This window comes from Magnolia sinica, chromosome 3 (genome assembly GCF_029962835.1).
Source record: "Magnolia sinica isolate HGM2019 chromosome 3, MsV1, whole genome shotgun sequence".
Taxonomy (NCBI): domain Eukaryota; kingdom Viridiplantae; phylum Streptophyta; class Magnoliopsida; order Magnoliales; family Magnoliaceae; genus Magnolia; species Magnolia sinica.
The window spans coordinates 127,929,508-127,952,552 of NC_080575.1; the positions used below are offsets into that span (position 1 = coordinate 127,929,508).

Here is a 23,045-nt window from a genome sequence, read left to right on the forward strand (position 1 = left end):
CAAAATCAATCCGGGGTGATCTGATTGTTGGAGGCATAAGTGATGATTAGGATCATCATATTTTTCCACCTTGGTTGCCATGAGAAGTGAAAAGATTATGATTTGGGTGTGATCTAGACCCGTGACTCGGGTCAGATCTGTGGCACAGATCTGGGCTCAAATTAGACTCTATTTTGTGGTATTAAAAAACAGAGGAACAGAACTGAGGAGAATTATCCTCAAACAGAAAATTTTCCTCTCAAGGATCGATATCGCTTTGATACCATGATGAAATTAGAACAAAGAAAAAAATCAAAGAGGAAATAATGAGCAAAGAATGAATTGTTATTGATATATTTTACAATCTCTGTACAACCCCCTATTTATACAAAGAATTGGGGAACATGTAATTAAAGGAGAATCAATTTGTATGCTCCTATCCATATTGAAACGATTTGCTGGTACGCTCCTATCCATATTGAAACGATTCGCTGACTTTCTCTCTTTAGGAAACCTCATGTGATTTTTGCATGTGTTGGTTCCTTGATATTTGCCATGGAGTGCGGCATTCCTCAACACATAGGTTACCTTATTTTTGCCCTTGGGCCTAACATAGGATCATGCATGTAATGATCTGGGTGGATTTAACGTACATAGGTGAGCCCAAAGAAATCAAGGGTGGCAGTGTCCCGCAACTTAAGATGAAATTTTAGGGATGCATGCCATTAGTTTTTTACCATTCATTATGATGCTTGTGTGAGATCCATTCTAATCATTTAATGTCTAATTACACTCGTACTTAAAGAAAAAAAATGTTTTGTTTGTTAGAGATGTCTGCTCTTAATTTGTATAGGATCCATTATAATAATAATATAAAATCCACTCCAATCATTAGATGTCATATTAAAATTTTAGTATAGGTCCCAAACATAAGGCCCATCCATTATTCAGATAAGCCACATAAAGAGAAATAACTTAAAAGGTGATGGTTGACCTTTATATTATTTACAATCACATGGTCCACCCAAATCATGGATGATGATGATTTTTAGGCTCTACTCCTAACATAAGATGGCACACCTATTTGTCACAGTGGATTCAACATAAACATCATGGCAGGGCCCACCCAAGCCACTTACTCCTGTTCTCTCTTCCATTTATGACTAAATTGTTAACGAAAGGTGGATTCAACATAAACATCATAGCAGGGCCCACACAAACCAGTTACTCCTTTTCTCTCTTCCATTTATGACTAAATTGTTAACGAAGATAATACAAATATAATAAATTAAAAACGGTTTTCCGGAGAAGGAACGCGAATGAAAAACTTTATTTTAAATGGTTTTGTACATTTCTTATATTAACGAATCATGGAACTCACTATCGCCCAGTTACTTCCAAAAATAAGATCCGTAGAATACTAAATAACTTTTGATTCCGGACACTTTTTGTTGAAGTAGGACCACCGGATGGTTTTCATTTTCAACCGTCCAATAAATGGCCACCAATATGAAAGTCAGATAATTAAATAAAATTATTTTTTTGGTCCGTGATACATCTCAACCAGATACCAGAATTTTAACGGTTTCACTTGAATTAGTTGTGAGCTGTATGCAATTTGTAAGTAATTTTTAGTCAGTGTGTATAATCGATCGGACCATCGCACGATTCTAGAGTATCAATGTTTCGGTGGAAAAAAAACAGTGTACAGACTATCCGTCCTCGACTTTCGCGTGTGGCCTACTTAATGAGCCTATTTGCTTGATTCCCACGCTAGGCCACACGCGGTGAGGACACCTGATGAACGGCCTGCATGTTGAATGAAGTTACACGTTAACACGTGTTGAGAGAGTGAGATTCGCGATGGGCACTTGCCAGTAGCAGCTCTGAGTCCCTGACGGTCTCTTCAATGACGAAATTACCCTTATAAGTTTACACGAGGCGAACTTTGCCCTTTCGGCCATCCAAAAAGATAAAAAGAATATAGAAAAAATTCGGTTTTGCCTTCGCTGTCTCCGCAAGGACAAAACGTGTCGGTGGAGTTTCTAAATCGCCGATTTAGTCGTGGATGCACTGCAACATCTTGACCTTTGTTTTTAAGTTGCATGGAGATCGACGGTTAAGATTCCAAAAGTGAAACACCACATTGGTCTGTGTCTCACCCTTCACGATTCTCACCTCCCTGTCCCCACCATCATAAGCCGCGCTAGATGTACTCTGATATTTTCCATTGAAGCTTTGAACGGGGTAGATTAATGCGGTACACATTTTGGAGTGGAATCGCGAGGCACCCGTTATTTTCTCCGTGACTAATTTCTCCTTCGAACAAAGGCGTCCAATGTAGTGATGCTGTCCTGGCACAAGAGGTGCCATTGTTAGTTGACGGAAACACCCTTCAAACAACTGATAAAAGCTCCACTAGTCTTTCTGATTCCAGTGGGAAATCCTATTCAGTTCAGGGTTATTACAGTCAAATGGAAATATCCTTTCTTGCAATGATAGCGTTTTTCCTATCCGAAGGGAAGAGACACGCCTCCTGCGTTTTCCGCTCGTTTATTAACACATGTGATAATCTAACCAATATCCAGGGGCCGCGAACATCGTTTCCTCGTCATGAACCAAACCATCCAAAGCAGATGAACCGTTGACGAACCAGACACCCCATTGCCACGTCAGCAATGGGTCTTGCCGCCTCTGTAAATGCTTACTCGCGATAGTACCATTTCATATCCAACTCCTCCCACGTGCCAATAAGAAAGATCCAGATCTATGCCACTATTCATACGGTCGTGGCCCACATGATGATCGGATCAGATAGATTCTGGCCATGTTAATTACATGGCGGATTCGACACGATGAACGGTCTGGATCTCACAAGAGGTAGGCACGAGTGGGTAGAAGAGAGGATCGCGAGTAGAGTTTATGGCAGCTCTCTTCCCAACTCAACGCAAGGCGCTACTAAAATTAAATCAGTCTGCTCCATTACTCTTCTTTAACTCGGTTCACAGCCATCTTGCCTTCTTTATTGTCAGCAGCTTCCAAGAATCTCCATCTCTTCAAAAAACCCCAAGTCAAGAAAAATAAAAATAGAAGAAGAAAAGAAAAGAAAAAAGACTAGATGTAGCTGCCCTTGATTTCTTCTATCTATTTTGTCTGTAAATCCATGGATGGATTTTTAGAAGGCTTCTTACGAGAAACAGAAGAAAAAATGACCAGCACTTCTTCTTCTTTTTGATTTTCTTTAATCTCCCTCTCTCTCTCAGATGGTTCTTCTGTAAACCTTGGGAGTTGCTTTCCCTTTTTTTTTTTTCGAGATGGGCTCTTTGGAGACGGGGGTTTTCATGAAGAGAACCCCATTGCTGCGTTCTTCGCTTTCGTCGGGAAGAGGCGATCGTCACCATTCGTTCTTCCACAGGCCCAGATCGAGATTCGCGCGGTTCCTCCTCTTCGAGAAAGTAGACTACCTTCAATGGATTTGCACTGTTGCCATCTTCTTTTTCGTCGTCGTCCTCTTCCAGGCATTCCTCCCGGGCTCCGTCATGGAGAAATCGGGCGGCTCGGTTCGAGAACTGGGCCTGGTTTCCCGGGATTTGGTATTTTTCAAGGGGATGGATGGGCTGGATTTCGGCGAAGGCATCCGGTTTGAGCCGTCGAAGCTTCTGGAGAAGTTCCGAAGAGATGCGAATTCGTCCATGCGTTCTAGTGGCAGGCTGGGGGTTCGTGCAGCGGTCAGGAAACCACAGCTTGCATTGGTCGGTAATCCCTTTGGGCTGTTTATGTCTTTGCGGGTATTTCTTTCCATTGTGTGGTAATTTTGATCCTTTGCTTGTTTTTGGATTTTTCTTGGAATTTTCTTTCTAGGTGGTCGCCGATCTGTCAATTGATGCTGCACAGTTGCTGATGACCAGCATTGCAGTTCCGTTGCAGGAGATTGGGTACTCAATTCAGGTACTTGTGACATGGCATTCGATTGACACACGCATGCACTTGTATTTGTTTAGGAACATTACTTTGCTGAACTTCGGAATGTTCTGTAGAATTGATATCAGAACTTCAGAGCCTTTTTACGACGTTGCTTGTTCTAGGAATTTTAGCACTGCCTGTTTGAATGATTGTGGAACTTAACCATTGCTAACTGATCAACGGTCTGGATTGTTATACAGTTGGACTGGATGATTGAGTAGACCAGTGGGCCCCACTTCAGGTGATGCGCTGCGCAGTCTATCTGCGCAGCTCTGCGTACTAGGGCTGGAATGCTATAGCTGTCTTACGCAGACAGCAGTTTGAGTTGAACTAGGATGCTACAACGTGGAGCATGGGAGAGAGAGTTGTGATGGGTTTCAAACTCCCTCTCCACAGACTCTATAAAAGAGAGCTGGGTCCCCAATCCTACACCACAGCAAAATTCGAGTCCCATCTACTGATTTGCAGAAAGGGTGTGAAGGAGAGGAAGATCCTAAGCTCTAAAGGAATTCTGGTATTCTGGTGTTCTTATCCGGCTTCCATGGCGGCGTCTCAGCTAGGTAAGCTATCTGAACCCCTGATCGCCATGTCCCATGCACAGACAGATCCGTGGGCCTATTCCGCATTTAGATTAAGTCCCACAGTTGGTATCAGAGCCACTGTGCAAAGGCATGGATGATCAGATTCATCCATTAAATATTTGAATTCATAATCAGGTTTTTTCGAATTCCCAAATTAGGCAAATTGGAATTTCGAATTTTGAATTTAATTAGGGATTTCAGATTTGAATCCCCAAATTAAGAAAATTAGGGTTTTCATATTCGAATACCCCAAAATCAAAAGTAGATTAGGGATTTCGATTTTCAATCCCCAAATCAGAAGATTAGGGATTTGGATTCGAAACCCTAAATACAGATGTTCAGATTAGGGATTTGGATTCGAAACCCTAAATTCAGAGTTTCAGATTAAGGAATTTCGATTTGAAACCCTAATTACAGAAACCCATATTAGGAATTTTGAAAATCCTAAATCCGGGATTTCCGATTCCCGCATCAGAAATTAGGGATTTCAATTCCATAATCCCAGATTCAGAATATATTAGGGATTTTAGCCCATCAGACCTCAGCTCTTACCCTGACCTGATGGATCGGCGGCCATTGACGAACGGCGTCACGGCTAGACGAAGGTGATGGCTCACCACCATCTTTCTCCCTCTTTCCGAAGCCATTACCAGCGTCTCGAGCTTTCATGTCCACCAATGGCAGCCGCGGCCACCGCCGTTTCCGACACCGTTTACAGTGCCATGTTGCTGTGACTGCAAGAAATCCTGAAAAAGGAGAGGAGCTTGATCTCTCCTTGTCGCGTCGGACGGACTTGCCGATCGTCTCTCTCGTTCTTCCTCTCTCTCTCTCTCTCTCTCTCTCTCTCTCTCTCTCTCTCTCTCTCTCTCTCGAGAAGAGCTAGGGCGCTGTTGAGATTATAAAAGACGGGCCTGCAATATAGGACCCGGACTGGAGTTTTCAGGTTACGGGCTGTTGATTGATGGGCCCTAATATCGTTCTAGGCCCATCAATCCTAGTATCTGGTTCCCACAGCAACATTAAATTTTATTTTGGTATGAACCATCTACATGTTCAATCAAGAGCATTTAGCCTGTTACATTCAAGGAGTTATGAGCTGTCTATTTTGATATGGGCTGTCTTTTTTCCATCTATAATTAGACTTTGAGTTGATCTGTTCAACTAATAAACAACCATACATGAATCTGCCCATCAAGATATATAGTCCATCTATCATTTGAATGACAGTAGCATGATTTAGTTTCGCTCATTTGAACTAGTACAGATCAAATAATAGCTTTGATTCGGCCCTATAGTTGGCCCATCACCCATCTTTAAGTATTGATATGGACCGTTGGAATATAAGATGTGAAACCTATTTCACTTTAAGGATTTTCAAAAGGTCAAAATCAACTAACTTATGGACCGCATCAGACTATTAAGATATAATTCATGGAGAGGCAGGATTATGATCGCAATCTTGAGTCTGTCTTTGTAGTGTTGGATTCGGTTGTGTTAGCCACCATAGTGACCTCAATCGATGAAAACTTTACAAGTACATACTTGTAACATTGGATTAGAATGATTGCATACAGTTGCGTTCACGTCTTCATGCATGCAGTAACGAAAACACAGATGATTACCGTTTGGCAAACGCATGAACGGGTGAAGTAAATGGTGCTGGTAATGTAAAACTGAAAGACTCATCTCACCCACAGGTGTTGAGTGTCTCAGATTTACATCACTGACATCACTTAGCTTCATGTTCAGGAGGATCACTAACATGTTATTATTTCCTCCCATAGGAGGAATGATGATGATGTAACAGATTCTCACTAGGATGTGATGGTTGGGCCCATTTTCATCCTGGATGATTCAGTTGATGCCTCCCTTAGCAACTGAATTGATTAACTTTGCCTGATATTTGTTTACATTCACAACATTACCTTTGTGAAACTATGAACTAATGTGAGTATATGTGTATCTCTTATATTTCAGTCTCAATTCCAACTAATACGCATCAAGTCCCTGCCTTAAATGGGTCTAATTATACTCAATGGAAGAACGCCATTGAAGTTGTACTGGGCTGTCTTCAATTAGATCTTGCCCTGATAACACCAGAACCGCCAAAGCCATCTGATAATGCCACTGAAGCTGAATATAATAGATGGGTTGCATGGTTTAGATCAAATGATACATGCCTGAAAGTCATTAAATATTCAATTTCTGAATCGATGAAGGGTGCCATGCCTGAAACAGATAAGGCTAAAGTTTTCCTAACTAAAATGGAAAAATATTTTAAGAAATCTGATAAATCTAAAGTGAGCATTCTTCTAAATAAATTGACTCACTCGTCCTATGATGGAAAAGGCAACATCCGTGAATACATTGTAGAGCAGATCGAAGTTGTTTCTAAGATCCGTGCTCTAGGGCTTGTACTCACTGATGATCAACTGGTTCATTTGATCATGAACAACCTACCTCCTCAATTCGGCACGTTCCTGGTAAACTATAACACTCTGAAGGACATGTGGACATTGGATGAACTCATCACTCAGTGCGTCCAAGAAGAAGACAGGATCAGACAGATGATAAAGGTTCAAAATGTTAATATGGTGACTTCAGGACAAGAGCATGGGCAAGGGAATAAAGGTAGAAAGAAGAGGAAACAAGGTTCTAATAATGGATTCTCTGGTCCTCCATCTGAAAACCATGAGAATCAATCTGGAAATGGATCTAAACGCAAACGGGTAAAAGGCAAGTCATGCTACTTTTGTAAAAAGACGGGTCATCTAAAGAAAGACTGCGAAGGTTTTAAGGATTGGCTCATAAGGAAAGGTAATCATTCTGTTCTTGTCTATTTTGAAATCAATCTAACCGATGTGTCGGTGGATTCCTAGTGGATGGATTCAGGAACTACTATTCACATATGCACTTCTATGCAGGATTACTACAGGCCAGGCCACCAACTGATGCAGAGCACTCAGTATACATAGGTAATGGTGTCAAGGTAAACGTGGAGGCAATTGGAGTCTATAGGCTTAAGTTAGAATCTGGTCATTTTTTGAATTTAGTAGATACATTCTGTGTGCCGTCTATAAAGCGCAATTTAGTTTCAATTTCTTGTTTGGATAAGTTGGGATATTCATTCCACTTTGAAAATAAAAATTTTAGCATTTACTTTAATTCAATTAAAGTTGGAACTGGCTCTATAGTAAACAACTTATACCAGTTAGACTTGATTATCTCTCACATCTATAATATTAATTCATTGTATGGAAATGTAGTGGGATCCAAGCGAAGACTAGACTATGAGAATTCCTCCATGTTGTGGCATAGCCGGTTATGCCATATATCTCGGGAGAGATTAGACAGGCTTGTGCGAGAAGGAATTTTGCATTCTTTAGACTTCTTTGACTATAAAGTATGCATTGATTGCATAAAAGGGAAACAGATTAAAACGAGAAGGAAAATTGCAACCATGAGTGTAGATCAATTAGAGGTTATATATACAGATATCTGTGGACCATTCCCTACAGCCTCATGGAGTGGCCACAAATATTTTATTACCTTTATAGATGACTACTCTCGCTTCGGGTACCTATACCTTATCAGTGAGAAATTAGATGCCCTGGATGCTTTTAAAATTTATAAGGTCGAAGTTGAAAATCAACTCGATAAGAGAATTAAAGTTGTCGGTGCAGTGGTAGTGAATACTATGACAGATATGACGAATCAGTCGCAATCCAGGGCCATTCGCTAAATACCTACAGGATTGTGGCATTGTTGCTCAGACACTATGCCTGGTACTCCAGAGCAGAATCATGTGGCTGAGAGACGCAATCGCACCTTTATGGATATGGTACGAAGTATGGTCAGTAATTCGACATTGCTAGAATCTATGTGGGGTGATGCAATCAAAACCGTAGTTCATATACTAAACAAGGTTCCTAGCAAAGCAGTAAGCAAAACTCTTTTTGAGTTGTGGAATGGAAGAAAACCAAGTCTCCAATATCTACATGTTTGAGGTTGTCCTGCTGAGGCCAAAATTTATAACCCGCATGAAAAGAAGCTTGATCCTAGAACCGTAAGTTGTTAAGTTGTTTCTTCATTGGATACCCAGAAAGATCAAAAGGCTATCGATTCTACTGTCCTTCCCACTCCATCAGGATTGTTGAGACTGGGAATGCCAGATTCATTGAGGACACTGAAAACAGTGGGAGCACGAACATAAGAAATTTTGTATTTGAGGAACAAAGGACTGTGACTCCTGTCATAGTCAATCTAGAACACGTGGACATTAATGATGCGGTCGATTCTGCAGTCACTGCAGAGCACCACGTAGAACCTCATATACAAACCACTGATGAGGAAAATCAAGATCAGACCCAACAAGCTGAACCATTAAGAAGATCTGAAAGAGAGAGAAGGCCTGTAAATCGAGACGATTACATCGTATACTTACAGGAACACGACTTTGACATAGGGGTGGAAAAGGATCCTGAATCCTTTACACAAGTCAAATAAAGTGTTGATCTTTCTCGTTGGTTTGATGCCATAAAAGATGAGTTGAAATCCATGTGAGACAATAAAGTATGGGATCTTGTAGAGTTACCCACTGGAATAAGGCCGATTGGTTGTAAATGGATATTTAAAACCAAAAGGGACTCCAAGGTAATGTCGAAAGATATAAAGCCAGACTTATTGCCAAGGGTTTTAACCAACGTAAGGGCATTAACTTTAAGGAGCCTTTCTCACCAGTATCTAAGAAAGACTCATTCAAAATTATAATGGCTCTAGTAACTCATATGGATTTAGAGTTACATCAGATGGATGTAAAGACTGCTTTTCTCAATGGGGATCTGAATGAGAATGTGTACATGTTGTAGTCCCAAGGTTTTATAGCTAATGGCTCAGAACATTTGGTTTGCAAACTACAGAAATTCATTTATGGGTTGAAAGGCATTGCGACAGTTGTACCTTAAGTTTCATGAAGTAATTTCTTCATATGGCTTTGTAGAAAACACTGCAGATGAATGCATCTACATTAAAACCAGTGGGAGTAAGTTCGTTATGATGATTTTATATGTTGATGACATTCTAGTTAGCTAGCAATGATACCAGGATGTTGAGCGACACCAAGAAATTTTTATCTCAAAAGTTTGAAATGAAAGACCTTGGTGAAGCTTCTTACGTCATCGGCATTGAGATTCGCCGTGATAGAACACTTGGACTGCTCAACTTGTCACAGAGGACCTATATTGCTAGGGTACTCGAAAGGTATGGCATGCAAAATTGTGCTTGGAAAGTCCCCCATTGTGAAGGGCGACAAATTTGGTTTATTTCGGTGTCCAAAGAATGATTTAGAAAAGAATTGAATGAAAGAATTTCCGTGCGCATCGGTAGTAGGGAGCATCATGTATGCTCAAGTCGGTACGCGACCAGACATTGCCTTTGTCACTGGAATGTTGGGAAGATATCTATCTAATCCAGGATTGCAACATTGGATAGCTGCAAAGAAAGTATTACGGTATCTTCAGAGAACTAAAGACTTCGGACTCACATACAGAAGGTCTGATCAGTTGGAGTTGATCGGATATTCAGATGCAGACTTCGCAGGCTGCGTCGATACCAAGAAGTCTACTTCAGGATACATCTTCATGATGGTGGGAGGAGCTGTGTCGTGGAAAAGCGTGAAACAATCTACCACAGCCTCATCCACTATGGAAGCTGAATTTATTGCTTGCCATGAGGCATCTAATCAGGCACTATGGTTACAGAGTTTCTTCTCAGGTTTGCGGGTACTGGAGCATATCCCGAAACCGTTGAGAATATTTTGCGATAATTCGGCCGCTATTTCCTTCTCTAGTAACAACAAGCATTCGTCAAGGTCGAGGCATATCGACATTAAGTATCTTGTTGTAAAGGAAAGGGTTCAGAATCATCAAGTGTCCGTGGAATTCATCGGCACTAAGCAGATGATTGCAGATCCGCTCACTAAAGGGCTCCCTATCATGCCATTTCAGGAGCATGTAACATCCATGTGAGTCATTGATCCCACAGATGTTTTCAGTTAGTGGGAGTTGAGCGTACTTTGATTTTCACAGACACTTAGAGATCTCATTTTATACAGTTTGTTTGAATGATTTTGATATAAAGATTTATTTCGCTTATTTATATATATGCGCAAATTTTGAATAAGTGGAACTACATCGTGTCTCATTGGAGACATGAAAAAAGCTTTAGGACCTCTTAAGGATAGGCACATATTATCACACTAAAGTGTGTAATCCTTATACCACATTTCCTAGTTCGTGATCTATGTCGTTAAGATTGAAAGTATTTGTGATCGCGCTTAGACTCACTTCGCCTAAATTAAATGTTGTGACGACTACCGCGTTTCGATACTGACTGTTTTGATGGACCAGATTGAATAGCATTACTCATATTGTCCAACTGTTTTCATTGGTTAACCATTTAGATATTTTCTTAAAATATCAAAACTTGTTTACAAAATTATTATATATATATGACTATCATTGACGTTGCTCAATGAGGCACAAGTAGGAGAATGTAAGAACTCTATTTAGTGGGCCTCACTGATCAACAGTCTAGATTGTCATACAGTTGGACTGGATGATTGAGTAGACCAGTGGGCCCCATTTCGTATGATGTGTTGCGCAGTCTATCTGCACAGCTTTGCGTACTAGGGCTGGAATGCTATAATTGTTTACAGCAGTTTGAGTTGAACTAGGATGCTACAATGTGGAGCGTGGGAGAGAGAGTTGTGATGAGTTTCAAACTCTCTTTCCACAGATTCTATAAAAGAGAGCTGGGTCCCTGATCCTACACCACTGCAGAAATTCGAGTCCCATCTACTGATTTGCAGAAAGGGTGTGAAGGAGAGGAAGATCCTAAGCTCTAAAGGAATTCTGGTATTCTGGTGTTCTTATCCGGCTTCCATGGCGGCGTCTCAACCAGGTAAGCTATCTGAACCCCTGATCGCCATGTCCCATGCACAGACAGATCCTAGGAATTTTAGCACTGCCTGTTTGAATGATTGTGGAACTTAACCATTGCTAAAGTTTTGGATATCATGTGATTCCTAACCTGTCATGGGTCATGAAAGAAAGAGCGAGAGAACTACTAGGATGTTTTTGCAGGATTCTGTCAATCCTCTGAAAGAATTAGTTATAGAACACCAAAAAGTTGGCCACCAAAATGAACCATCACTTTCTTCTTCATGCCGCTGCTCCAATTAGGAAATTCACACATCATTGGTCGCTATGAATTCAAGTTACATGTACTGATGTTGTACTGATGCTCCATTGGACACGGCATGGATACAATACATACCTTGCCTAGTTTTGAGTACCCAGGATTCCAGGTATACATGATACGATGCATAGAGCTTTCCTATCTGGGGTTCCTTGTGATGGTACTAGCCTTTTTGGGTTAAGGCTTCATATAATTTCATTTCCTTTTATTCTACTATGCATATATCAAATTGTTGGTCTTTGCATCTTTGCTTTCACATTTCATCAGGCACTCCTATTGTAGTTCTTCCCATCCAACTTCACTGTTGTAGTCGCTAGTCCCAGGTGTTGATCTGGATGTCCGGTCGTGCTAACTTTTTGATCATCCATTCACACAATATCTGCTGGGCACTATTCAAGGAAGATGCAACATAAATGAATGAAACAACTGCTGATCAGCAAAAACTCACCACATACCAGGATCCGATGAAGGCATGATCTCTCATTCTCTATGCATCTTAATAATGGCAAATAGGTGGTTTAATGGGCTTCATTGTGCATCAACAAGAGGAAGGAGGAAGGAAACAGAGCCTCTCGATGGGTCTGGCTACACCAGCTGGCACTGGAGGGCTGGCTAAGACAAGGGGGGGATGCCCGGAGGGCTTTGCGGTGGCAGTGGTTGGCACTGTTGTGATGTGTGACTTTGCTGGTCAGCACGATTGTGTGGCAGTGCTGGTTAGCACAGCTGCATTTGCCAACTGTGCCAGTTGGTGCTGGTGGGCTGGAAAGGAGAGAAGAAGGAGAAGGGGAAGCAAAAGAAAGGGAAAAACAGTGAGTAGGGGAAGATAAGATTTAGGGCTAGGAAAACCCCATCTCTCTGAGGCCATGTAGAGGAGATGTGATGTCCTGAGGGGCACCAAATATGACCATGTGAACCCCACCCCCCCACCCGTGGGAGGTCTGAGCTATCTCTTTAGCTAGATGTTATTTGGTCACCTTGCGAGATGATTTATAGTTGTTAATGCTTAAGAAATGGTAGGGTAGTTTGGATCTCACCCATATATTTGCAACCTTTGAAACGTATTTTTGATAAATACTAAATTTTTGTTATAAAAAGAAGAAGAAGCAAGAATCAGACTACAACTACAGACAGAACTGATGGCAAAATAAAACAACTCTCTCCATCAAGGGTATTGAGGTGTTAAGCCTCTAAAGAGGAGTAACTAGAATGCCTGACCATACTAGGTTTTATATACGTTTCTGAACAGCATGTTAGGGAGCTCTTTACAAGATTGGGCCCAAGATACCATATGATTTTGATGCTCTCCACCACTACATTCTCATTGTCTTCACCTTATCTTCAAACATCCGCAGGTTACCTAGTACAACTAAGCATGCCTTCAGTATAGCTTATCTTGGAGTAGATTTTGAGAATTTCAAATGGTTCTGTCAATTTTTAGGTGCTAGCCAGCAGCAGCACCGTCGAAAATTGTTGACTAGCACTAGTGGTGAGATTTGCACCTGAGGAAAATTTGCATAAGTTATAGACAAATTGAGCTGGCTGTGACCTTTGAGGGTGTGTTTGGATGCATTATCAAATTGCATTGCAATAAGTCTAATAAAGTGCAAATAACCAAATTGCCATTGTCTTAGCATTTGCAATAACGGCCGTTGCTATCTTTTAAAAAAGAAAAGAAAAAAAAAAAGAGAGTAAAAAATCAAAGGGGCTGGTGCTCCAAACTGGAATTATGCTTCTTCCAATTTGGATTTGAAAGAAATGCAACTGCAATTTGAGGGCTACCTTTTCATAATGAAGAGAAATATTAAATGTTTATGATTCAATTGACTTGTGTATCCCAACAGGTTTAATGCTAGAATATAACAACGTCATTGGTGACATCTGTTCCATGGCATACATGTGAAAGGTTTTTAATGTCCTCTTACATAAGAAAGTATTGTTTCATTCTTTGAAGCAAGCCTGGAAAACATGTTAAAGAATTGGAGCTGCAAAATATACAATGACAGGTGGAAGCATAAGTCACAAGAATTGTATGCTAACAAAGAGCTGGGTAGTCACTTGATTAGGGTTCCAGGTGGGGCACTGCATCTTGGGTGGTTTGAGAAAATAAATGAGCAACCAAGCTCCTTATTAATACGTGACCTAGGTAACTCTATATGAAGTACTAACAACTGATGTGAGGCTAATCTGATGTTCTGATAACATAAACATATAAAACAATACAAGGCTAGCATCGTGTCATTCATCTACAAAGGCATACACTGGTCAATCTGATCAGATTCTAACTTGGAAGGCGCCTTTTCTTTATCGTCATGTGGGTTTTGGTTACTGTGTTGTGCAGGTTTATTCACTTGAAGATGGTCCAGCTCATGCTGTTTGGAGAAACATAGGATTGTCTGCCACTATTCTAGCAATCAGTAACAAATCAGAGATCGCTATAGATTGGTTAAAGTAAGCCAGTTATACTCTTTTAGTATATCTTGTACTACTAGACATTAATTTTTGGGGAATTTTTTAGAAGAGGCAAGAATAGCTAAGAGCCTTCTCTTTTGGCTAAGGCAGGTTGTGCATTTCTAGTTTGAATGGTTTCTGAATATCTGCTCATCTCGACTTGGAAAAAAATCTATGAGAAACATTTGGTTACCAAAATCAATAATTTTGTTTCCAATATATAACTACTTTATGTGCGTTTTGCAGCTATGATGGTGTTCTTGTGAATTCTCTCAAGGCTAGGGATGTCATGTTGTGGTAAATATATATTTTCACTGCCACTTTACTTATTCGAGAATGCTTTTCTTCCTTGCAAATTATTTGAAGCATGTGTTGTGTGGTAAAGTTTTTGAAGAAAACTTGTCTCATATTAATTGCATTTTTTTTTTTGGAAAGTAGGTTTCGTAGTGACATGGATGTACTAAATTGTAGTTTTCACCATTTTAATTGTCTTTATGTCTAGTCATTTTGTTGATGTTCTCTATCACTGTACTTGGTTAAATTTGCAGTCCCTGATTTAATCTACTTAACCATGTATAAAATGAGGGTCTATTTTTAGAGTGTTCACAATGTAAAAGAAATGTATATTAGAGGTACACCCACAGGTGTACCATATGCTAGTATCGTTACAAGTTTCGCTGGCTAGAGATAAAGATATAATATCGTTATCGCCGATAATATCGCCGATAACCGGAAATGCAGGGAAAAGGAGGGAAACATGGAGAAAATGGTGGAATTTTTTAGTGAAACTTCAGGACATGCCTAAATACACATATTTACATATTTAGGAATGAAAAAATTGGAAAAAGAATGCATTAAATTAGAAGTTTCCATTTAATGGGGGCCAAAAGGCATGCGTTGTCGTAAGAAATCACTCAAATAGTAACCAAAATGAGTTTATATAATACAAATGCAACTGGCATACAATAATTAAGACATATAAAAGCAAATGAACTCAAAGATGTCAAATCAAAGATGGATTAGATTATTCAATCAGTGTGATATTTGATAGTCTGGCTATGTATGACACTTGATACCTAGCATTTGAAAATGGTACATGTGGCAAATTCTAATATAATCTAAACCGTGTTTTCGCTTCATCAAGATCTGTGTGACCTAATCAAGAGGTTGGATGGCAAAAAAAAAAAAACCATTACAATGGCCCTATGAAGTTTTTAATGGTGGACATTTAATCAACACTGTTTCCCTTAGTGTGGTCCACCTTAGATGCAGTCATGTAGATCTATCTCATTTTGGACTCATGCCTTAAAATTATCTATCAAAATAAATGGACGACATTGATAAAATATTTATCATTATGATGGCCCCACATAACATCGACCCATCAATCCACCGATATAAATAAGTGACATGTGGTGCCATATAAATTAGTACGCTTATCGTACTAAGTCAATTGTGTGGGGCCCATTGTGATTTATGTATTTTATCCACCCCATCCATCCATTTTACAAGATAATTTTAAGGCTTGATCCCAAAGATGAAGCATATCCAATGCTCAAATGGACCACACCACATGAAACTATGTGAATTGAACATGCCTACCATTGAAAAATCATTAGGGGTCACAAAAGTTTTGGATCCATGTCATTTTTGTATTTTACCTTCATCCATCTCCGTGTGATCTTATGAATAACTTGGATGACAAATAATCACCACTGTGGGCCATAGCGCCTAGGAAGGTTTCAACAGCAGGAATCATTGTCCCCACTGCCTTGGCAGTGTGGTCCACCCTAACTTTGGATCTGCCTCATTTTTGGGTTCACTACCTAAAATGATCTCGCTAATTGGATGGACCATGTGGATATAACACATACATCGTAGTGGGGTCCACATAACTTGGTGACATCCAGACGCCATTGAAGTTGGCACCCGCACACGAGGCTAAAAGGAAGTAGATTGCGTACCAAGTAACTCCTAGGCTAAGCGTACTGAGTGAACTTTGTGGGGTCCACTGTGATTTATATATTTTATCCACTTCGTCCATCCATTTTAGTAGATAATTTTTGGGCTTGAGCCTAAAAATTAAGTATATCCAAACTTCAAGTGGAACACACAATGGGAAACAGTGAATTGAACATCTACCGTTGAAAATTTCTTGGAGGCCACAGAAGTTTTGGATTAAGCTTGTATTTGTGTTTTCTCTTCATCCATGTCTGTGTTATATTATGAACGGGTTGGATGAGAAATAAACATCACTGTGGGCCCAAGAAATGTTTCAACGGTGGAAGTTATTATTCCAACTGTTTCCAATGGTATGGTCTACTTGATCTTTGGGTATGGTTAAATTTTGGTCTCAACCCCTAAAATAAGATGGAAAAACGGATGGACGGCGTGGATCGGCTAGATACATTGACGGTGGGCCTAACAGATTTTACTCAGTAAGATAAGAGCGTACTGAGTAACCAGTACGCAATCTGATTTCCCGGACGCAGATTAGATACTGATCGGTTGAGTAGCGAGACTGGCTACACGTCACCAAGTTCTGTGGACCCCACTATGATGTATGTGTTGTATCCACAACGTCCATTCATTTGGAGATATTATTTTAAGGCATTACCTAGAGAACGAGGCAGATCCAAAGCTTTAGTGGACCCCACCACAAAAAACAGCAGGAAGATTGATGTACACCGTTGAAACCTTCCCAAGGCCCACCATGTTCAAAAATTAACAAAAACATTAAAGAAGGGAAAACACAAATATCAGCTTGATCAAAAAGTTTTGTGGCCTTTAGAAGTTTTTAATGGAGGTGTCACTCTCCCCACTGTTTTCTATGGTGGGGTCCACTGGAGATTTGGATGTGACTCATTCTCTAGATCTTATGCTAAAATGATCTCTCCAGATGGATGGACGGCGTGGATGCAAAACATACATCATGGTGGGGCCCATAGAACTTGGTGACGTCACTTCAGTAGAGTCTCGCTACTCAACCTGTCAATAGCCGATCCGCGCCCGTAAAAACCCATTGCGCTGTTTTTGAAACGAAAGAGGGTTTCGGAAGAGAACCCTCGAAACCCTAAAATTCCGAAAGAAAGTCTCTCCAAATCCCCTAATCTTCATCAGATTCTTCGCCGAAATCATCTTTAGGTTTTGAATTTTTGAGTATTCGAAGAAAAAAAGTGGAAAGTAGAGATTGGATGGCACTTACGGCACACCGATCAATCAATTGGCCCACCGCAATTTCCGTTCACCCATCCTCTTCTGCGATTGGCCCTCCTCTTCTACAGACTACAGGTATGGTAATCCGCAAGTTTCCCCATTTTTTTTCCTTTTTTTGGGATATTTTCCGTATTTACGCAATGCTCCAATGTTATCGGTCCTTTATCGTTGAAAATGGGTTGTTTGTTACAGTTATCCCTTGATTTTTTGCTGACAACTGGACTTTTCACAAAAAATCGATAAAATCGCCGAAAAATTGGTGATATTCGGAAGAGAAACGAAAAATCTACTTAACCATGTATAAAATGAGGGTCTATTTTTAGAGCGTTCACAATGTAAAAGAAATGTATATTAGAGGTACACCCACAGGTGTACCATATACTATTCATATTTTTTACACATGAGTACCAAGGAGAATGCTCTAGTGTCATCAAATTGTGGTTCCAATGAGAATGGGACCTTCCAGTTCTTATATCAGCCAAGGTCTGGGGAGGATAAATCAGTAAAATGCTATCCCACTTGATGTGGCCTGTGGGTGATGTTTTCAACACCACCCTAAATGGCAAGCGAATTAAGGGTGCTGGGAAGGGTGATGAACATGAACTGGCTGTAGAGCCCAATGCTACCCAAATCTTTTCATCACAAACAACGGGCCAATTTTGTTTCCAAATAACTTCCAACTGTCATCCTGAAAAAAAGAAAAAGAAAAAAAAGAAAAGAATTTAAACTGCAATGGTGTCAGAGTGATTCGATCTAGTATCTTGCTCTTAGTCAATGAAGTATTTTTGATGGAAGTTTCTTTGATCATGACTTGCTGGCTTCTAGTGATTCAATTGCAGGATAAAGTGTGGAGAGTGTGGTTGGTAGTTGGTAAATCAAATAGTGTAATATTCAGTGTTGTTAATGGCGACATTTCAAATTTGGTTCAGCGAGTCTTTTTTTTTATTTTATAAAAAGGATAATTGATAAGATTTTATTAAAAAGCCTCAAAGATAGAGACAATAGTGGAATAAATACAAGCAAACATTACAAGCTGAGCAAAGGCAAAATATTACAATCTATTACCCAGCAACCCAATCCAACACATCTTTTTTGGCCTTCCAACTTGTTTACCTTAACTAAAGAGAGTTTTAAAATGATTTGAGGATTTCCAACTTGTTTAGCTTGAAGTGAATCCAGGCGTGGCTGGTAAAATTATCCTTAAACAGGAATAGTAAAAAATGTTTTGGATGAGAGAGCTGTGCAATCATATTTGACAGTCCAAGCAGCTCTGCTTTGAGTTTTTAACATATGCATGTGTTAATTTATATGCATAAACACCACCAGAAAATTAATCAATAGAAACGACTTAGGATGCAAAGAGGCTCTGATAACGTGTTAACTTATCATGCCAGATAAGAATTATATTGCAATAAGCAAATGAGAAGGGCTAACTCCTATACATACAGGAGCTGTACTAAGTTTACACAGTCCAACTAGGCATGTGTCTCCGACATCCAAGCCATGCACCAGGTGAGCTTCAGAGTTAGATGACCTGGGCAAAAATCAGGCCATTCAACTCATTTGGTGTGGGCCACACATTTACAAAAAAACAGTGAATGGTCTGAACACTGCTAACTGTCCACATTCAGCCTTAATGTGTTGGCCACTGATGGATGGGTCAGATCCCATCTGTGCCATGTTGGCACATGTGGCTGCGCGCTAATTTTCTTGAGGAGAAATTGGAAATCTGGCAAACTGTGAATGATGGATTACGGAAATCTCACTTAGACTGCAATGGGCATGGCCCAAGCAAGCTTAAATATTTCAATGGGCCCAGCCTGATCAGTTCAAAATCCGGGCTGAAGACAACCCCAAGCTTGGCCTGTTGACAACCCAAAATCTCACTATGAACTTCTCCAGGTAGCAGAAAATGCTCTTGATGGATTGCAATATATAATGAATCACATCTACCCAGAGGTAGCAGAAAACCCTAAATCTCACTACAAACTACTTAGAGGTAGCAGACAAAGCTCTTGAACGATTGCAATATATAATAAATCACATATGATGCATTTACACTGCAATCTTTGCTCAATAATTGTCCAAGATGGTGGGGTTTGATGAATATGAATTGTTCTAAGGTGTTTTATGCATTTAATTGCTCTCTAAAGGTATCTGCTTTTTGTCAGCTCTTACCTTTAGGAAATTGACACATGAAGGTTTTGGTGGTCTTATTAAGGAAAGAAATATGTTCACACTTTATACAGTCTTTTACAGGAGCCATTTAAATCTTTACCTGTTATATGGATGATCTATGAGAGGACGCTAGCTGTTCGTCTAAGACAATACACATTGGATGGACAGAGTCAGCTAATCAATGACTGGAGGCGTGCTTTCAATCGAGCTACTGTTGTTGTCTTCCCAAACTTTGCATTACCGGTATAGTTCACAATGCTAACTTATGTGCAATATGCCCATTAAGCCATTTACTTGCTGTAGCATTTTTCATTCAGGGTGTCTCCCACTCATTAAATGAGCTGGTGGAGACAGTGTAGTGTGTGTGAGTGATCCAGGGTTCAAGCCCTGGTAGTGTTACCTTTAAAAAAAACAATTTTCATTCAGGGTACATTTGGAAGTACATTGGTTGTCAGGGGAGGATATAGTGTGTTTCAGAAAGAGAATTTTCTTCGTTTCAACTAACATTTGAAACGAATGGAATTGTTATTATGGGGCGGAAAAGCAGAGTAACTGATAACTTGCCTATTTGGGGCTCATTTCCAGTGCTGCCACAGATGTTTCGTTAGTTCAAAATAAAGTTACCCCGCCGACTTCTCAAATCAAATGTCACTGGGGTTACTTCCTCTTGAAGACATGAGTCAAAGGGGGGCTTTATGTTTTTATTTCAGATAAAGTTTGGGCTGTTAGGCTGTTATCTCTTATGTTCATGCTTCCAATTGCTGTGTAGGCATCCAGTTTGGTGCTGATTCTGGTCTTCATCATTTTTCTGGTTCCTTCAGATGATGTATGCAACATTTGATGCTGGAAACTACTTCGTTATTCCGGGCTCTCCAGATGAAGCATGGGAAGCGCAATACATTATGGACTTACACCACGGGCATGATCCGCAAGCTGACATTGGTTACAGATCAGAGGATTTTGTTATTGCTATTGTTGGAAGTCAGTTTTCATACAGTGGCTTGTGGCTGGAGCATGCCCTTGTTTTGCAGGCATTAGCACCGATTCTTGCAGAAACCTCCTCAGATAATCAGTTGGATTCTCATCTGAAAGTTGGTATTTTAAGTGGGAATTCAAATAGTACCTACAATGTGGCTTTGGAGGTAATAGTTTAAACTGATCACAAAGTTGCATTCCTTTCTTTCCTAGCATGGACAATTTTTTGCTCTCATATTCCATGATTGTTCTGATATGGTTTTGATCTTTCGATGCATAGAATCCATCTCAACGATAAATGCATTCTTTTATAGGCCATTGCTCTTAAATTAGGTTACTCGAGAGGCAGCGTGCACCATATTGGCGTTGATGGGGATGTTGCCAATTTTCTGAGAATAGCTGATCTTGTCATTTATGGATCATTTCTTGAAGAGCAATCATTCCCACCGCTTTTGATTCAAGCCATGTGCTTTGGGAAGCCAGTTATTGCCCCAGATCTTGCCATGATCAGAAAATATGTATGTTTCTTTGTACTGCTAATCAATCAGAAAATTATCAACTTCTCTCTTTTTATTTAATTAGCAAGAGCCCTGCTGTGGTTATTTGTGAGAGCAGGATTTTGAATAGTAATCAACCCATGTGCCAATGTTTAGGGTTTTAGATCTGGCACATGTTGTGATATCCAGGCAGTATGGCTGCAACTGCCTACATGCTGTGGCCCGAATATCATGCTGCTCTGGCCATCTAGTGGGCCACACATGTGCAAAAAATGTGGACTATTGGTCATTTTCCTCTATCCATTTCTTTCATACATGTGGGCCGCATTTGCATGACAAATGTGGACAATTGGCCATTTTTAATCATCCATTTCTTTCATACTTGTGGCCGACCTGTCTGATTTTTGGACCACACCACATGCACTCTGTGGCCTACCAGATGAACCACCTAAATCTCAGTAACACATGGCACATTGGCATGTGTTGGGAGGATATGATTCAAATCCTACTCTAGTGAGCATTAGCCAATTTGAGGGACCTTGTCCATGCTGGCTACTGACTGTCATTTCCAATAAAATCAGATTGATGACAGGGTGAATGGATTTGTTTTCCCAAAGGAGAATATGAATGTGCTCACACAGATTTTATTTCAAGCAATCTCGAAAGGAAAATTATCACCATTGGCTCGGAATATTGCATTAATTGGCAAAGGTCATGCTAAAAATCTAATGGTTTCAGAAGCTGTAGAAGGCTATGCTTGGTTACTGGAAAAAGTTCTCAAGTTACCGTCAGAAGTTGCATCCCCTAGGTCAGTTGCAGAGATCCCTATGAGATTAAAAGAGGAATGGCAGTGGCATCTGTTTGAAGAAATAGCAGTCACTGAATACCCAAACAGAACTTTTAGAAGTAACATCTTTCTAGACCAGATTGAGGAGTCATGGAACAGTTCTCACATGGAAGGTTCTCGCAACTTGACCAGCACAGTAGATAATGTGTTCTCTTCATCTGATTGGGAGGAAGAAAAGTTAATTGAGAAGGAAAATGCTAGAAAGAGACGGGAAGAAGAAGAGGTAAGAGATGCAGGGAACCTTTCCTTTTTCCTGGGCAAGACTGGTTTGTGTTCGCCACCATTTCTTATATAGCGGTAACTCATTTGCCATATATTTGGCATTCATGTAAATCATTCCAGACCATCCAAAATTTGGGGCCCATTGTGGATGGGTTATGGGCAGAAAATTACCCTGATTGAACAATCCTATCCACCAATTGGTGGCCACTGAATGGGTGGTGAAAAATTAACTTTTTAGTGGTTCAGATTAAATTGGAAAAAATTAGATGGTTAAGATAATGTCGTTTGAGTGATTGAGCCATGCTCCATTGACAACTGGGCTCGCAATTTGGATATCTTGCTTGTCATGCATGTATGCCATGCCATGCCATGTGTACAGTGCGTGAGTCACCACCATATAGACAATGGTGGTAAGTACAAATCGTTGCTTAGCCCTTATTTCTTCATTGTGCCTTATAGTTTATGATGACTCTTCTTTTGCTTCACTGACTCTTCTTCATTGAATATTCTGTGTTGGAACTTGGTGCAGTTGAAGGATAGAACTGATCAGCCTCATGGAACGTGGGAGGAAGTGTATCGAAATGCTAAAAGAGCTGATAGGACTAAAAATGAATTGCATGAGAGAGATGATAGGGAGCTTGAAAGGACAGGCCAGCCATTATGCATATATGAACCTTTTTATGGTGAAGGGACCTGGCCTTTTCTACACTGTACATCACTCTACCGTGGGATAGGCCTGGTGAGTTTTGCAACCAATTATGCAATTGCTACCCATCTTATCCCAACTTTTGATGGAACTTAGAGTTGCTACATGAAGCGCAAGTTAGAATAGCTTTCATTCACTTGAATGAGCAATCTGGGTTCACCATTATTAGTGTTTAT

The 23,045-nt window shown here is 40.2% G+C and overlaps 1 protein-coding gene across 6 annotated transcripts in view; it reads left to right on the forward strand.

Annotated features, from left to right (window-relative positions):
- The first annotated feature begins 2,852 nt into the window (after positions 1–2,852).
- LOC131241259 (uncharacterized) overlaps positions 2,853–23,045 on the forward strand; it is a 45,357-nt gene continuing 25,164 nt past the window's right edge. The window contains exons 1-9 of one of the 6 annotated variants that reach the window (XM_058240017.1): positions 2,853–3,731; positions 3,841–3,927; positions 14,119–14,228; positions 14,475–14,525; positions 19,694–19,865; positions 20,444–20,764; positions 20,912–21,115; positions 21,676–22,164; positions 22,693–22,902. In XM_058240017.1, coding sequence (XP_058096000.1) covers positions 3,294–3,731; positions 3,841–3,927; positions 14,119–14,228; positions 14,475–14,525; positions 19,694–19,865; positions 20,444–20,764; positions 20,912–21,115; positions 21,676–22,164; positions 22,693–22,902 — 2,082 coding nt within the window. In that variant the 5' untranslated portion in view covers positions 2,853–3,293. Of the gene's footprint in view, positions 3,736–3,840; positions 3,928–14,118; positions 14,229–14,474; positions 14,526–19,693; positions 19,866–20,443; positions 20,765–20,911; positions 21,116–21,675; positions 22,165–22,692; positions 22,903–23,045 lie in introns of all 6 variants that reach the window. The other 5 variants (XM_058240015.1, XM_058240014.1, XM_058240013.1 and 2 more) reach the window with 5 other exon arrangements.